This window comes from Leuciscus leuciscus, assembly GCF_965113295.1.
Source record: "Leuciscus leuciscus genome assembly, chromosome: 3".
NCBI lineage: Eukaryota > Metazoa > Chordata > Actinopteri > Cypriniformes > Leuciscidae > Leuciscus > Leuciscus leuciscus.
The window spans coordinates 59,533,300-59,552,443 of NC_138727.1; the positions used below are offsets into that span (position 1 = coordinate 59,533,300).

Here is a 19,144-nt window from a genome sequence, read left to right on the forward strand (position 1 = left end):
GTGTGCAGTGCAACACTACCTGGCTCCACAGTTTGGCAGGGCGTGCGTGAGAAAGCATACAGCTTGATAACTGAGACACTGCTTATGATTTATGGGGATTGAAAAAGGTGGTTGTGTACACACACTGCCGACACATTTATGTTCAAACACTATGTAAAAGTTCATTTTGTATAATAGGTGCCCTTTAAAAACCTTGTTAAAAATCTAAAATACTTCAGAGCACTAACTTGCTGTATCTTTCTCTATTGCTGTTCTATTACAAGATAGAAAGTCTAAGGCCTTCAATAGCCGTACAGCAAACTCAACTAATCTGGTGCCTATTGCACGTCTAACTAAGATTGGTGTAGGAAAAAAAAGTAAGACTGTTAAGTTAGCAATTTTAAACATCCGCTCACTTAAAAATAAATCACTTCTAGTCAATGACTTAATAACCACAAACAACCTGGATTTTATGCTTCTAAATGAAACCTGGCTAGAAGACAGCTGCAGTGCAACAATCCTCAATGAAACATCCCCTCCTAACTTTACTTTCATGAGTGTCTGCAGAGCTGTTAAGAGAGGTGGGGGTCTAGCTGCTCTTTTTAAAGATATTTATCAATGTAAGCAAATATCATTTGGGAACTACACGTCTTTCGAATATCTGGGTATTGTATTAAAAGGTGCTCCTCGCATTTTACTTATCATTATTTACAGGCCTCCAAAATACTCTCCAGCCTTTGCTGAGGAATTTACAGAACTGTTATCATCAATTACCTCAGAGTTTGACTGTTTTGCCATTGCTGGAGATTTTAACATTCACATAGATAATGCAGAAAACAATATGGCAAAAGAAATCAAAACTGTTTTAAAAACTTTTGATCTGACTCAGCATGTACATGGACCCACACACAATCATGGACACACTCTAGATTTACTTATCAGTAAGGGTCTAAACATCTCATCGATTGTTATTAAGGATGTAGCACTGTCTGATCATTTCTGTATTTTCTTTGATATATTGATCTCTCCTGCCACTGAAGCTAGATCTGAGTCTGTCAAGAAGAGATGCTTAAATGAGAACACTAGTGTACTATTTATGAAGGCTATATCCTTAACACCAAGCATATCTGCTGACTCTGTTGATTTTCTCCTTGATTCTTTTAACTCAAAAGTTAAAAGTGCAATTGATGATATTGCTCCTGTGAAAGTCAGGAAGAAGAGTGGCAGACAAAAAGCACCTTGGAGAAACTCAACAGCAGTGCAAAATATGAAAAGACAATGCAGAAAAGCAGAGCGCATGTGGCGGAAGACAAAGCTTGTAGTCCATTATAACATCTACAAAGACAGCCTTCATGCTTTCAATATGGAACTAGGCAAAGCTAGACAGACTTTCTTCTCAAATATTATAAACTGCAATTTAAACAACACACGCACTCTTTTTGCTACTGTAGAGAGACTGACAAACCCCCCAAGCCAGATTCCCAGTGAAATGCTCTCAGACAACAAGTGCAGTGAGTTTGCTTCTTTCTTCTCTCACAAAATCAATAATATCAGAAAGGTGATCAGCACATCATTGAGTTGCGCTGGGGTCAGACAGATCAAACCACCTGAAAAAGTAGTAACTTTGTCTGATTTCAATAAAATTGATGGCAAAATTTTGGTAGAAACCGTACAGCACCTTAAAACATCAACATGCGCTCTTGACACACTTCCCACATCTTTTTTCAAAAGTGTGTTAAACATTTTAGAAGCAGATCTTCTAGAAGTGGTAAATGCCTCACTTCTCTCTGGGAGTTTTCCAAACTCCCTGAAAACTGCAGTTGTCAAGCCCCTCCTGAAAAAGAACAATCTGGATAAGACCATATTAAGCAACTATAGACCGATCTCAAATCTTCCTTTCATAGGCAAGATCATTGAAAAAGTTATCTTCAATCAGCTGAACAAATTCTTAAGCTCGAATGGATACTTTGATAATTTTAGAGGATACCTCCTCTAACTTTGAGCAGAACCAGAAAATATGAACATATCACACCAGTCCTCAGGTCTTTACACTGGCTCCCAGTTAGATTTAGGATTGATTTCAAAGTATTATTACTGGTATATAAATCATTCAATGGCCTAGGACCTCAATACATTGCAGATATGCTCACTGAATATAAACCCAACAGATCACTCAGATCATTAGGATCATATCAGCTAGAAATACCAAGGGTTCACTCTAAGCATGGCGAGTCGGCTTTTAGCTATTATGCTGGAACCAGCTTCCAGAAGAGATCAGATGTGCTCCTACAGTGGTCACATTCAAATCCAGACTCAAAACACTTCTGTTTAGATATGCATTTACTGAATGAGCACTGTGCCACTGTTCGTCCGACTGTACTGTATTGTATTTCATTTGATTTTTCTAAACTGTTTTAATTATTCTTGTTTCTTTTTATTATTTTAATTTCTTCTATGTAAAGCACTTTGAATTGCCATTGTGTATGAAATGTGCTATATAAATAAACTTGCCTTGCCTAACTTAAGTTTAGTATCTTTTTAAAGGGAACACTTCATAGATTATTGTAGAAATATATATATTTTTTTAAGTTTTATATTTTATATAAAATATATATTTTACAAAACATTTTCAACTAAAACTTTAAGAAAATTAAAGCTAAATATCTGAACAAATTATGTGACAAATTGTAGGTTGATATAAAAAAAATAAAAAATAATAATAATTCAGTATGATTTTTTTGAGTGCAGTACCAAATTTTTCCACTAGATGACATCCAGACTCCTCTGGTGACCATAGGACTCTTCCTTTCATTTATTTTTTTATTAAATTTTTTATTTTTATTTTATTTTTTATGAATTTTGTAAGGTGTCCTTGAGTGCCATGAAAGGCGCCTTTAAATAAAATGTATTATTATTATTATTATTATTCGATTTCCATATATGGATTGAGTGATCTTAACTACAGTCTGAACGCTTTCAAATGCTATATAGTTTGTCAAGATTACTTTAGGTTTAGACTAAGATATTATTGTTATAAATGTATAATGGCAAGTGTCCCACGGGTGTTGGGGAGGGCCAGTCTTAAAAAATAGTAAACACATTTTTATAAATCATAAATTCAGAAATGTATTCTTTGTAATGTGTGAAAAGTATTGATATTAAAAGTTCATTATTTGTACCTGATTGTAATTATTATAATTTTTTTTCATAGTGTGTTTTTTGGGGAATTGAATACAATTAGGGTCAGTTTGACCCGGACCACACAGACTGTATCCAGAAATGTAAAGTGCATGAGGGTTAAAGAGAGAAAGTCAGTCTGTACTCACACATGACATTGAGCTGAACATCAGGAGAGATGTGAGTGTGTCCGTGTACAGCACAGCTATATCTGCCTGAATCCTCTCTTCTGACTGACTGCAGCAGGAGTTCATTGTTTCTGTCTCTTCTCTCAGTTAATGGCTGTGAGTTTCTGTACCAGATGAATGTTGCTCTGTCAGTCAGAGCGCAGCTGCTTTTACATCTCAGAGTGACTGAATCTCCCTCTGTCACTCTCTCAGGAGACTCCACCTGAAGATCTGAACACAACACACACATTATATCTAGTGCTGCTGTCATACACTGATTATTATTCAACATAATGCACAGAAGAAGAGATAAACCTCATCAAACTCACCTGTGACAGTAAGAGTCACTCCTGGATAACCAGTCCATTTTCCATCTTTTTTAGTGATGAATCTGAAACAGTACATGTGTTCATCCTTCAGTGTCACATGACTCAGTCTGATGTTGCAGTTCTGCTGTTTATCTCCCCGATACTGAAGCCTCTGACTGTATTCAGGGTCCTTAGAGAGATCTGGAGGATCTACACCCTTTACAGGGTTTTTGGTCCAGAACACTTTCATGATCTGATGTCCAGTAGGGTATTTATAAGTGCATCTCATTATCACTGTTGAGTCCTTTAGTGCACAGATGTGTGATCGACTGTAACTCACACTCCAATCATCACTAGAAACCCCTGAAACACAGAATTCATCAAACTGTAAATGTAGTTTTATCTGTTATATTGGACCATGAAAACATGACAATACTTTACTATTAGAAAACAGCGACTCATTACAGGACATATAAGATAAATGTAAATAAATAATCTCAGTGTGAATTACTTTAAGACAGAGGAGTGAAGAGAGAACCAAGAAATCAGCCGAAAACAACAAGCTGCACAATTACAGTTTTTCTGAATTGCTAAAACACATTTCTTGAAACCATCACTCCCTTTCTCAAAACCTTAAACACAAAAGCAAATGTTCAAAACTCATTCAGAGAATCTCTGACTCTTCTGGCAAAATCAAACAATGCTTTCAGATCTTACACACATCAGTCAATATTATAAACACTACAGATCATTCGTTAGACACTACATGAAGAATGGAGAACACAGAATCCAAAGCAGTTACAGGAGAAATATGTATTTATATATTGTAACAAAGTAAACAAATTTTGCAATTATGTAAAAAAGTAGTACTGACACCTGACAGTGGTATATATTATAGACATAGACATATATTCAAATGCACATAACTATAGAACCAGTTCTTAATGCACATGTGAACGCCATCAGTGTTTCTCACAGGTTCGCGTGTAAAGTCTGTGTAGAGAGAACGGTGTCGTCTTAGCGGACCCTAATTTAATAACAAATGATCGTTGCGACGGAAGCGAATCAATCAAAACTAACTTTAGCTGGAAAATAACTTTATTAAAGAACCGCTATAAAGCCAAAACAATCTCTATTACCTTAAATTATACTCTTATCTCTGTAAAGCTGCTTTGAAACAATCTACATTGTTCCTCTTCCTCCTCTTATACTCACACTCTTCCTCCTCTAACTCACACTCTTCCTCCTCTAACTCATACTCTTCCTCCTCTTATACTCATACTCGTCCTCCTCTAACTCACACTCTTCCTCCTCTTATACTCATACTCTTCCTCCTCTTACACATACTCTTCCTCCTCTTATACTCATACACTTCCTCCTCTTATACTCATACTCTTCCTCCTCTTATACTCACACTCTTCCTCCTCTTATACTCATACTCTTCCTCCTCTTATACTCTTCCTCCTCTTATACTCACACTCTTCCTCCTCTTATACTCTTCCTCCTCTTATACTCACACTCTTCCTCCTCTTATACTCACACTCTTCCTCCTCTTATACTCACACTCTTCCTCCTCTTATACTCACACTCTTCCTCCTCTTATACTCTTCCTCCTCTTATACTCACACTCTTCCTCCTCTTATACTCACACTCTTCCTCCTCTTATACTCATACTCTTCCTCCTCTAACTCATACTCTTCCTCCTCTTATACTCATACTCGTCCTCCTCTAACTCACACTCTTCCTCCTCTTATACTCATACTCTTCCTCCTCTTACACATACTCTTCCTCCTCTTATACTCATACACTTCCTCCTCTTATACTCATACTCTTCCTCCTCTTATACTCACACTCTTCCTCCTCTTATACTCATACTCTTCCTCCTCTTATACTCTTCCTCCTCTTATACTCACACTCTTCCTCCTCTTATACTCTTCCTCCTCTTATACTCACACTCTTCCTCCTCTTATACTCACACTCTTCCTCCTCTTTTACTCACTCTTCCTCCTCTAACTCACACTCTTCCTCCTCTTATACTCACACTCTTCCTCCTCTTATACTCGTACTCTTCCTCCTCTTATACTCACACTCTTCCTCCTCTTATACTCACACTCTTCCTCCTCTTATACTCACACTCTTCCTCCTCTTATACCCGTACTCTTCCTCCTCTTATACTCACACTCTTCCTCCTCTTATACTCACACTCTTCCTCCTCTTATACTCACACTCTTCCTCCTCTTATACTCATACTCTTCCTCCTCTTATACTCATACTCTTCCTCCTCTTATACTCACACTCTTCCTCCTCTTATACTCATACTCTTCCTCCTCTTATACTCTTCCTCCTCTTATACTCACACTCTTCCTCCTCTTATACTCTTCCTCCTCTTATACTCACACTCTTCCTCCTCTTATACTCACACTCTTCCTCCTCTTATACTCACACTCTTCCTCCTCTTATACTCTTCCTCCTCTTATACTCACACTCTTCCTCCTCTTATACTCACACTCTTCCTCCTCTTATACTCATACTCTTCCTCCTCTAACTCATACTCTTCCTCCTCTTATACTCATACTCGTCCTCCTCTAACTCACACTCTTCCTCCTCTTATACTCATACTCTTCCTCCTCTTACACATACTCTTCCTCCTCTTATACTCATACACTTCCTCCTCTTATACTCATACTCTTCCTCCTCTTATACTCACACTCTTCCTCCTCTTATACTCATACTCTTCCTCCTCTTATACTCTTCCTCCTCTTATACTCACACTCTTCCTCCTCTTATACTCTTCCTCCTCTTATACTCACACTCTTCCTCCTCTTATACTCATACTCGTCCTCCTCTAACTCACACTCTTCCTCCTCTTATACTCACACTCTTCCTCCTCTTATACTCGTACTCTTCCTCCTCTTATACTCACACTCTTCCTCCTCTTATACTCACACTCTTCCTCCTCTTATACTCACACTCTTCCTCCTCTAACTCACACTCTTCCTCCTCTTATACTCATACTCTTCCTCCTCTAACTCATACTCTTCCTCCTCTTATACTCATACTCGTCCTCCTCTAACTCACACTCTTCCTCCTCTTATACTCATACTCTTCCTCCTCTTACACTCATACTCTTCCTCCTCTTATACTCACACTCTTCCTCCTCTTATACTCATACTCTTCCTCCTCTTATACTCTTCCTCCTCTTATACTCACACTCTTCCTCCTCTTATACTCATACTCTTCCTCCTCTTATACTCATACTCTTTCTCCTCTAACTCACACTCTTCCTCTTCTTATACTCACACTCTTCCTCCTCTAACTCACACTCTTCCTCCTCTTATACTCACACTCTTCCTCCTCTAACTCACACTCTTCCTCCTCTTATACTTATACTCTTCCTCCTCTTATACTCGTACTCTTCCTCATCTTATACTCATACTCTTCCTCCTCTTATACTCATACTCTTCCTCCTCTAATCTTCAATGCAACATTTTGAGTCAATTTAGGCACTTGAAACTGTCTTGTATTTTGTACAGTTGGTTTCCTCTCATCATTAGAAATAAGTCTGAACAATTTTGAGTCGTTGTGTGTAAACGATGACAGCTGTGTTGTAGTTGTGTTTAACTTTAGCCTGCCTGTGTTTAGTGGTTTGAAACATAAGTGCATCATGGTTTAGGCTATTGAGAATTTGGTTCAGAGAAGTGGGTTTATTGTTTTAGCAATTCAGACAAACTGTAAATCCTGGAATATGACTAAATAAATATTTCACATATACACATTCACTTCTGAGAACAAGAGCAAAATATATTCACGATCTAGTGCTAGAGCAGGGCTGTGAACTGTCACACATTCAGCCTGAGTCTCCAATCGACACGTTTCACACACTCTCACGCCACACACACATTTTCTCACGCAGAGAAAAATCGCACTGACACTGACCAGAGGTCTATAGTCCAGGGGTCAGAAAGTAGAAGTCCTGCCATATGTTTATTCCACCCATGAACTCAGAAGCTGATTTCACTAATTAGTTCTCCTGGCTGAATTAGCAAATCCAGGTGATTGGAACAAAATACTGAGGAGGACTTTTACTTTCTGAACCTGGACTTTACACCTCTGACACTGAGAGACAAGACAGAGCTGGTTACTTTTGATATGAAACAAATTCTCAGCCCTCAGATTCTGTCAATTTTGTTTCGAAATTAAAACAATAAATATAGTTTTGGTGTTGTAAATGTGACGTGGCAGATCGCTGTAGAGCCTCAGTTCAAGCGGCACGTGAACCGGTCATCAACGAATGAACAATAGGTAGGCTATGTTGAAAGATACAGTAAAACTTACTGAAATGTATATGCCTCTGTAGTCGCATAGATTCAAATACTCGTATATTGTTATTCATATGTTTTATTATTATGTATTGTTGGTTACCATTTATTAAGTAGGCTATAGATGTTTATGTTAACATCACTTAAACCTGCGTGTACTGGCGAGTGACACTAGGGGGCAGTGGTGAGCCGCAGGGCGTTTCACTTTTTGACATGAAGGAGTCACACTGCCAGCTACTTTGGCCCTGTCCCAAATGGCCCACTCCGGACTTATGGACTTCCTCAGAGTCTACACTTAGGTGACGTCATGTAGTGCAGACCTATAATATCATATAACATATCTATTTATTGTTGTCTTTGTTGAATTTTCAGATTGTACAGCGTTTGACAGAAATAAAAATTATGTGTCACCAGAAAACACAGCCTCTTCTGTGTGTGCAACACCTCATACATAATATCGATCAATCAGTGATTTTCAGCTGCAGAAAGAAGTCAATAAAACAGCAAGAATATCACATAACGTTACATAACGCTGGAGAAGCAGAACATTACATTTACCCCAGGAAAGCCATTTAATGACCATAGCACATTAATTGGCTAGAAAAATTTGCTATAGAGACCATTTGCTAAATATGTGCACTATATTAGCCTACATATTTATTATATTTTTACCTATATCACTACAATATTATAATGCTGTTATTATAATGAAAACACATTATATTTAATTAGAGTTGTTATTTTCAACATTTAATAATAATAGCTGACAGCGCTCTGTATGAATACAGCATTATATGAGATTTATTTTTTCTTGAGAAAAATGTACATGTATCTACTGTACCTAATATTATCCAAATTAATCGATATTGAATCAAGATCGGAATCAAATCACAAGAATTGAATTGAATTCGTGATAGAGATTGAAAGAATTGAAATCATGAAATTTGTGTCAAGCAATAATAATAATTAAATTAAACAGTAGCCTACCAGTCATTGTACCATGTAAACATTTTAAGATGTTGTCACTAAACTTCTAAAATTCTGTTATTTTAAATAATACAATTCTGATGTTTTGCCAATCACAATAAACATTTTTTTTTTTTTTTTTTTTTTTTACACCCCATCAATCCCCCTTCCATAATTCTCCCTTTAAACTAAACTCAAACGTTGGCAGCCCTGTCCTACAGTGATCTTTTGATGAGCTTTGATGGATGGTGTTGCAGAAAAGCAGAAGTAAATGTACAGAGACAGAGTGAAGAGAGAACCACAAACAACATGATGCACTCTCAAATAATGAAATATATGAAAAATAAGACGAAGGAAATAATCAAAGTTGATTTATTAAATACCCAATCACATCAAAATATTAGTTTTGTGCTCATTTATGCTAGTGAACTCCTTTGACATGATAAATATTTAACATGTACACATTCACTTCCGAGAACATGAGCCAAACATATTCATGATCTGCTGCGCCAGTGAAATTTGTCCAATCAAAAGCTCTGAACTTTGAGAAAGTCCTTCCCCCTAAACCATGTGACACTGACTAACAAGTAGCGAAAGACTATTGGACATTTCTAAAAGGGACGAGCGTTTGACATGTTCAACACAAACTTCCTGTTTCAGAGAGAAATATGTGAGAACAGGACAGAAGGAAGTGCAGATCAGCCGCTCATCATGAGGCCTTAAATAAAACATCAGAGTGTTTCTAATGTGAATGTAAGAGAGACTCACCGTGAATCATGAGCAGAAAGAAGATCCGAGGAAGAGGAGGAGCCATTCTGACCCACATCAGCATAACATATATCTATAACACAGATACATATACATATACAATACACATCGTTTCAAAGCAGCTTTACAGAAAATACACAAGTCCACATTACAATTTAGAGTGATCTGTTATCAGAGGAAACTGTCTAAGATATGCATTTCAGAAATGTACATATACAAAGTCACAGTTAGCTAAAAATGTATTAATTTAAACAATGTAATAATTTCAGGCAGAAACAATGAGCTCATTGAAGTAATGAATACTTGCGTTAATATATTCATCACTTAAACAAGTATATGTAAATCACCCTTTTCTTAACATTTCTCATGTAAAGACACGTATGTTATATGAGCAATAATCATTTAAGCAAGAGTGTGTTTGTCTTACCGTGTTGAAGCTCATCAGATCAACAGCAACCAAATGACTGACTGTTTTAACACAAGCACTTTAGCTTTACAGTGAAGCTTTGTGTGGTTAACAGTTTATTAATAACCAGTGACAGAAATACCACAGTCCCTCCTTCAACAAGAGAACAACATTACTGAACTAAACCTACTTAAAGAGAAATTATGATCTTTATCTGTAAGTTGAAGATGTATAATTATGAAGATGAATAATTGTGAAGAAGAATGAAGATGAATGATAGTGATTTACAGGTGAGGCTCATCAAGGTGGATGTCAGACGCAGGAGATGGTGACCTCTGGTGGCAGTTTGAGGGATTGAACTCAGTGCATATTTCCACTGTCATCATCTGGGATCAGTGCATATTTCCACTGTCATCATCTGGGATCAGTGCATATTTCCACTGTCATCATCTGGGATCAGTGCATATTTCCACTGTCATCATCTGGGATCAGTGCATATTTCCACTGTCTTCATCTGGGATCAGTGCATATTTCCACTGTCATCATCTGGGATCAGTGCATATTTCCACTGTCCACCAACAGGTTTGCAGGGCTGACTCAGTCGACGGCTGCCAGTCACTGAGATGTTCTCAGAAAGAGGAGGAATAAAATAAATTAACTCACATACTCAAAAGACAGCGGCCCTCCAGGACATATTTTTAGTGTTTCTATTATATACTGTTCATCGTTTTTTTTTAAACAATATCTAATATCATAATCTAATATCCATGTGTAAAAAGTCTGTTTTTCATAAAAAGTACAATATTTGCCTCTGAGATGAAGTGAAGTTGAATAACAATCTAAAGTACCTCAAAATTATACTTTATTCCAGAGTAAATGTATGTTGTTACATTCCACCACTGGTTATTTAGAAAATGAAACTAACAAAAATGTATTGTCACATTAACAAATTGTTGCTAGCTGTGTCCCAGGAGTTATTCAATGGGACTGTTGTGACGAGCAGCAGTAACATTTGTACTGTAGGCTAGGCTACTTTATATATAAAACTTTATATAAGTTATATATATATATATATATATATATAGATAGATAGATAGATAGATAGATAGATAGATAGATAGATAGATAGAAAGATATAGATATATAGATAGTTATAACTGCCTAAAAACAAAACAGGGTTGAAAACCTATCTAAACATGTTCGCCATGGTCAATTTATGTACATAATAAAGTCTAGAGTATTTACTAGCCTATGTAAAATCACATACTAGTAACATATAAGTCAACATTTGAACCTTTATTGTATTTTTTATTGTATTTAGCCTCGGCCACGTCTGCACCATGGCATCCAGTCCCAAGGGAGCTGGATGGGTGAGGGAGAACCAGAGCGGACAGTGGGTGTTCTCGTGAGAGGCGAACAGATCCACTTCCGCCTGACCAAACTCCCTCCATATTAACTCCACCATCTCGGGGTGGAGTCTCCATTCCCCGGGCCTCAGCCCCTGCCTCGACAAGATGTCTGCTCCCACATTTTCGTCCCCAGGAATAAACATAGCTCTGACTGAGAGAAGTTTGCCCTGGGACCACAGAAGAACCTGATGCGCCAATTTGCATAGTGGGCGCGATCTCAGGCCCCCCTGACGATTTATGTATGAGACCACCGACGTATTGTCTGTTCGAACTAGAACATGATGGCCTCTGAGGTCTGGAAGGAAATGTCTGAGTGCCAGAAATACAGCCAGCATCTCTAGGCAATTGATGTGCCAAGAGAGATGGTGGTCCTTCCACAGCCCCCTGGTGTAGCGGCCCTCCATGACCGCACCCCAGCCTGTGAGGGATGCATCCGTGGTCAAACTTTTTCTTTGACACGGTGCTCCTAACACAGGGCCCTGGGAGAGGAACCATGGTTTCTTCCACATTATCAAAGAACAAAGGCATCTGCGCGTTACTTTGATCGTGCAAAATGGGTTTCCCCTCGGGGAAAACCCTCTGGTCCTGAGCCACCACTGCAGGGCCCTCATATACAGCAGGCCAAAAGGTATCACGTTGGACGCTGCTGCTAGAAGACCCAGAATTCTTTGAAAATGTTTGACAGTGATGGCCTGGCCTAGCTTGATACTCGTTACCGTAGTCAAGATGGTGTTTGTGCCCACAATTGTGCCCACATCGTGACTGAGTCCCATACTATTCCTAGAAAAATTGTTTTCTGAAGAGGAATTAATGAACTCTTCTTGACATTGAGTCTCAATCCCAAGCACCTTAGATGGTTCAGAACAACATCTCGATGTTGAACCGCCATCTCCTCTGATTGTGCTAGAATGAGCCAATCGTCAATATAATTGAGGATGCGAATGCCTTGAAGTCTCAACGGAGCAAGGGCAGCATCCATGCATTCCGTGAAGGTGCGAGGTGACAGTGCTAGGCCGAATGGAAGAACCCTGTATTGATACGCTTTTCCCCCAAAAGCGAACCTTAGAAACTTCCTGTGTTGGGGAAGGATGGATATATGGAAGTAAGCGTCTTTTAGATCTATCATGACAAACCAGTCCTCGGACCTGATCTGACTCACGATTAGCGGTATGGTTAGCATTTTGAACCTGAATCTCCTCAGAGACCAGTTCAATACCCTGAGATCTATAATAGGATGTAACCCCCCCATCCTTCTTGGGAACTATGAAGTACCGGCTGTAGAACCCGGCTTCCCTCTCCTGAGGAGGAACCTGCTCTATGGCCTCCTTTGCCAGGAGGGACTGAACTTCTTGTTCCATGACCTGACCCTGCTCGGGGCTGACAAGCGCGTGTATGACCCCGTTGAATCTTGGTGGATGATAACTTTTCCACTGTGCGCAGGACCCACTGAGATATATTTTGAAGACCTTTCCAGGTGTCTAAATAATCTACTAGGGTCTACTAAATAATCTACTAATCTACTAAATAATCTAAGACCAGTCTGTCTGGACTGGCCTCGGATGTCATATTTTGAGTTTCGGTGACCTGAAGCAGTTGACTGGCAGGAATTAACCGATATCGTTTTTCTACAAGCCTTGTGAGAGGAAGCGTAATCGACAGGGCCGCAATATTTCGGGCGGACACTGCGATTCGCGTTCGCTGGAAACCGATGCGTCCCGAAGCGCACTTAGCGGCGGGAGGCAAACATCGATTTCCTGAGGGCTCCGCGAAGGAGCGAGATGTTGTTGCTCGATCGCGGGGGGGACCACCCTCAGAGGCCTGCGCATCGCGTCAGGGCCTCTTCGCCGAAGCCTTCCTCGCCTGAATAACAGTCCTCAGATCTGCTTTCGGCTTGGAAGGCTTCGGCTGAGAGTGTTGCCTCTGGCTCTAGGCCTTTTGCGGGGGAGCACGAGAAGCAACACTCTCCTTCTGCATCTGCAGGTGTGAGGAGCTGGCGGCGGCCTCGTGGGACTGCCCCCTGGCAGCAGACCCACGAGACCTGGAACGACGGCGGGGGATTAGCTGTTTGAACGCGGCTGACTGTCGTTTCGCCTCTCGATGACATTATTGACGGCGTCGCCGAAGAGGCCAGAAGGCGAAATTGGGGCATCGAGGAGGAAGGCCCTGTCCCTGTCCCCGATGCCCGACAGATTCAGCCACAGATATCTCTCCGTAGCCACCAAAGCTGCCATGGAGCGGCCAATGGCGCGGGCCGTCTCCTTGGTGGCTCGGAGAGACAAGTTGACCGCTCGACGCATTTCTTTAATGTCGTCGAGGGCAACCTCCCCGCTGTCGTCCACCTCCTTGAGGAGGTCGGCCTGGTGTGCCTGCAGTAGCCCCATTGTGTGCAGGCATGCACCAGCCCGACCTGCCGCCATATATGCTTTCCCTACCAAGGCCGATGTTGTACGGCAGGGCTTGGAGGGAAGCGCCGGAGCCCTCAGGGATGATGCAGCATCGGGCGAGAGATGTGATGCAAAAGTCTCTTCTACCCGCGGCATCATCCCATAGCCCTTCTCCTTCGCGCCCATAATGTTGGAATAATTATGTACGAGAGGGCTTATCCCACGATCTCGACACCTCAGTGTGGAGATCTGTGAAAAATGGAAGACTCCGACGCGAAGGTTGTGACCGCGATTGCAGGAAGCGCTCATCGAGTTTACTTTTTTTAGTCGCTTCCTGCTTCTCTGATGGCCATTCAATATTCAGTTTACTGACCGCTCTGGTCACAACCTTCAGCAGCTCCTCAAAGGCAGGAGAATGGGGTGGTGAATCACATTATCCTGCCTCAATGCTCATAACATCTAGCTCCTCGGAGCCAGATAGTTCGAGCATCGGGTCCGTTTCACGGGCGGAAGAAGCCGCAGAGCGGGCTTCCGATCCGTGAGCGGGACCGATGGAGCTGGCGTCTGAATGCTGAGAAAGGGTCGAAGCCGTCTCAACATCCTCAACCAGCTCCATCTGCGATCCCCATGAATGAAAGCGCCGATCCACGGGGAGCGCGTGCCTGGCCTGTCTCATCGAACAGGCTCAGGCGGGAGCGGAGCGTTCTCAGGGGCATTTGATCGCAGTTAGCACAGACAGCGCCCTCGAGCGCTGCCCGTGCATGCTCCGCACCCAAACAAACAACACACAGCGCGTGTGTATCACCCTCGCTTAGATAGCATGGGCAAGGGGACGCACACTGCCGAAATTGTTTGCGCTCTTTTGCTGCCATGATATATATATATATATGTGCTTGTGAAATACTGATAAAACAACACCAAATAAGACAGACAGTTGACATAGAATGCTTGCTGAAGAACAGAAGCTAACACTGTTTTTTGCCGGCGTCCTTTTATAGCTTCCGCATCACCGTCACATGCGACGTCACGAGTGACGTCATGACGTAACACCAATCAAGATTGGACTAGTTCTATACAGACTTCAGACGCGTCACGCTGAAGGCGTTCCCCAATGTGTCGATTCTCGACGCAGTGCGAGTTCCCTCGAAAGGGAACCCATGTTTTGTCATTAACAATTTTAATATTTTTTTATGGAATCAATACCAAGTAAGTAACTTGTGAGAATCTCTATATATTAATACTGCAGGATCTATCCCCTTAAAGGAATACTTCAGCATTTAGCATTAAGCTTTGTATCAGTAGAAAACCTGTAGTATTTTCGAATTACCGTGCTTCCCTCCCTCATGTCCCCCTGAGACGAGATATTTATGATATTAAATCGTCATTTTGCGTCATCGGAGGATTGTTTGGCCAGAGGCTAGAAACTACAGTCAGTAGTAGGAGCTGTCCCGCATGTTCTCAACCCGCCCACAGGGGGTGGGATCTCACTCACAGAATGTACAAATAGTGTCAGCCATCTTTTTTTGGAAGCTAAGCTAGCAGGCTCTTGTTCTGTGGAGAAAGCTGAGTAGTAGGGGTTACCATCCTCTTTTTCCCAGACATGTCCGGCCGTCGAGATCGTCCAAAATGTCCGGGATTCGTCTTTTGCTTTCTACAGTCGCCATTCATTGTTTACATGCACACCTTTTGTCTCAATCTAACTGAATTCATTCCGATTGGTGAATCTGAATGTAGTGTTTACATGAATGCTAAACAAGTGATCGGTTGATGTGCGTTTTAGCATTGCTAAGAAAATTCCCGTTCCTCCGTGAGAGATACGAGACCTGTGCGTCTCAGTAATCACACCACCGGCCTCGCCCGTTCTCCCGCGGCCCTCAGCCTCGTCTAGGGTTGGGTACCGAAACCCGGTTCCAATAGAGAACCGGTTCCGACGTAAACGGTAGTATCGAGACCGAATAAGAACGCAACTTTCGGTGCCTGATTTCGGTGCCTGACTTTTTTCACCGCCCCCTATAAAACATCTCGCGGCACGAATAATCCAATAACAAAACATCTCCAGTTAACCAGCAGAGCATTCATTTAGTTCGTTTGTTAAATAAGAGACGATCTAGCGCTGAACTGTTTTTTAAATGATCAAAGTGCTCATTGCCGCTGCGATCAGTGGCGCGGATACAGTGTTTTCTCTTGTGGCTCGCGCACACTGCACTTTCTTCACTCGGACGCACGATTCAATACGTTGCAGAGATCGATCTATTTATGAGGCGTCGTCTATATGAGTATGTGCAAAACATTTTCAACCCTAAAACTTAAAGAAAATCAATGTTAAATATCTGGACAAGCTCTGGGCCAGATTTTAGGTTGATGTCTCAATAAATGAGCTTTAGGAAAGATTGTATTGTGCGCAGTACCAAAATTTTCCACTAGATGACATCCACGATGACTCCACCGATGAGATCTTCGACTTCCATGTATGGTTTTAAGTGATCTGAACCTTACACTCAAACTATACCACATTTTTTTTGCAAATAATAGGCTATTGAAGTTGCAACATTTAAAATGTGCCCATCTATTGCAGCTCTCACACTGTCTGAAAATAAAAGAGATGAATATATGTGTAAATTAGTACATCTAAAACAATGTAGAATCTCTCTCTCTCTCTCTCTCTCTCTCTCTCTCTCTCTCTCTCTCTCTCTATATATATATATATATATATATATTGCTGTTACTTATTTGAGAAGTCTACCTTTTAATATATTATTGTAAGTATGCAGGTTTTCAATGGAGCAATACAGGCCTCCAAGAGGAAAGGCAGGCAAGCTTGTATGTATCATTCTTTAAGTGTATTGTTAAAGATAAAAGTTTAAAAGTGTTGACTTCCCTCTGTTTACACAGTCTCGGTTGTGTCAACAGTGTTTGGGTGCCTGTTGATGAGTCATGCTTTATTTGGTATTTTACTTTTCATTAAAAAAATAAACACAAATTTATTGTATATTGTGTATTTTCCTTTTTTGTTCTTTTTTTTGCATTGATGCATAATGTGCAGCACAAAGTGGTCCTGTTTAATTCATATTTATATTAATAAGTAGTTTTATTGTTTTACTCGTTATGTATTGCCCCTCTGTGTTCCATGATTTTGATTTGTTTTAATGAATTTGATTAATAATCTATTTTCTATATTTTTCTGCTTGATTATAACTAAATGATCTCAGTAATCTTATTTAAATTTACGTCATCAATTTACTTTATTATCTGTTAGGGTGTACCTAACATCTGTCGAGGAACTACAGATTGAAAACTTAGACTGTCAAATCATATCCGTTTATTTTTCTAATGGTAGAACAATCTGATATTTTGCACCGTAAAATAATCCTACCCTTTTATTTCATATAGGACAATCTGAGGTAACTTGCACTGCAAAATCTATGGAGCTTATAATATGACAAAACGATTTGAATTTGAATTGTGTAAATTTGAATTATTTGCAAGTGAAATCTAACAAAATTGAATTTTAGGTGGTAGTTTAAATAGTTCTGAATTTGATTTTTTTAAAACGAATATTGAACATTTGAAATTTAACAAACTGAAATGTTTTTATGGCTGAATTTTATAGACATGTATTTTCCAACAGCTAGTTTTTTTTTGTTCTGAATTCGTATACTGCAAATATTCAGTTTAAAAAAATACAGATTAGAGTTTTCAAGATGAAGAAATTCGGAACTTCAAATTCAGTTTTCTAAAATTCAAGTTCAAAAATTCAAGTTCAAAAATTCAAGTTCAAAAATTCAAGTTCAAAAATTCAGATCTTACAGAAAGTGGGTCACAGGTCATCCACAGGGAAGAGTAAAGGATCTCAGATAAGTCGAACAGAGCATTTTGGCTGCACTGCAGTAGTTTTCTGCCGCAAACGCGGTGGTGGTTCAAGAGAATCCGTGTATCTTTCGTTCAGTCGTTTTTTTATTTAATATTAAGAGTAGAAAAATGAGAAAACAGCTTGAGTATTAGATTTCTAATATTCTAGTAATAATAGTCCGCTGTTGCACGGAGCTTACAAAAATTGTGTATTGCAACTATAGGCTATATTTCATTTCCTCATCAAACAACTAGACTAACGAATGGCTCGGCACAACAGAAGAGCCCAGAAAGGGCTTTCTCTCTGTGTAGACCAGCAGTTGGTCTGAATTTGCTATAGCCTATTTTCCGGACTGTATAGGCTAAGTCACGTTTTATGAAACACGCTGTGATTTATTCCAAAGTGACTCTGGCATATATAATGCATTTAACATTAAATAATATAAATGTTGACTTTCAAAAGTAGGCGCGCCAAGAAGGCTATTCTCTGTATTTTGGTTCATTTTTGGTGAGCGCCAGAAAGATCTAAAGAGACCGAGACGTGCTAAAGCAGCGCATCATGTTGTTTTATTTATTTTTCAATGGCATTATATTTTGTAGTCATTTTGAATGTACACAAATTGACTATAAATAACAGAGTATTAAGTTATTTCCCAGCAGTGGAACAAATCCAAGTGATGGCGCTCGCGCATCGCGCTCTCACACAACATACTTTCAGACCTGACGTTACTTCATATCGCAGACTGTTCATTATCAAAATGAAACACAGTCAACCAAACATATAAAAAGTTATTCTGCCTAATTTTATTGGTCTGTTGTACAATATAAAGGGCAAGCTGTGCCGCACACAGTCCTACTCCAAACATTTCCCTTGCTGTGAAGACGCTGATTTAGCCTATACGTGTATTTTGGGATTCGACTGAAGTATGACGCCTTCTTTATATTAATAGTTAGCATCCACGTGTTACATTGCAAATATGAAAACTTTTGACTGAATGAGAGATGCGCGACCGTTTCGATTTAAATAAATTTGTTTAGGCTTGGCGTTTAAAATAGGCTAAATGTTGTTTGTAATAAAGGGCACAATATAGCCTCTTTTATAGGCTATGTAGCCTATATTATTTTATTAGGCCTATACATGGCTACTTATTTTTCATTCTTGTTGTTTTTTCTTGGTGGAGACCATTTGGGCAAAAAACAAACAAAAAAACAAACAAAAAAAAACATATTGTGTTCATTACCCCCACCCACATTTGGGCTTAATCACTGTTATAATTAGGGGTTCCTTGGAAATGTATTTAGGTGTAGACAAAATCAGTTATGTTTATTTCATAAATATGAACGCATCTCCCGGACACTAGCCGTTAGTCTACTTCCTTGGCCTATTTTTTTAGCTGGCCAATTCTCAAAAT

The 19,144-nt window shown here is 39.8% G+C and overlaps 2 protein-coding genes across 2 annotated transcripts in view; both read right to left on the bottom strand.

Annotated features, from left to right (window-relative positions):
* The window catches only part of LOC309493708 (B-cell receptor CD22-like), a 273,995-nt gene that overhangs the window by 4,728 nt on the left and 250,123 nt on the right, over window positions 1–19,144 (bottom strand). Inside the window, exon 4 of the mRNA XM_082162914.1 lies at window positions 3,306–3,554. Within this exon, the coding sequence (XP_082019040.1) occupies window positions 3,306–3,554 (249 nt within the window). The remainder of the gene's footprint in view (window positions 1–3,305; window positions 3,555–19,144) is intronic.
* LOC309494743 (uncharacterized protein) lies at window positions 3,609–10,289 on the bottom strand (the record flags this gene model as incomplete). The annotated part of the gene is made up of 3 exons (XM_082164154.1): window positions 10,112–10,289; window positions 9,685–9,757; window positions 3,609–3,994 (listed from the first exon to the last, which is right to left on the bottom strand). The coding sequence occupies exons 1-3, from the start codon at window positions 10,124–10,126 to the stop codon at window positions 3,609–3,611; spliced, it is 474 nt and encodes a 157-aa protein (XP_082020280.1). The 5' UTR covers window positions 10,127–10,289.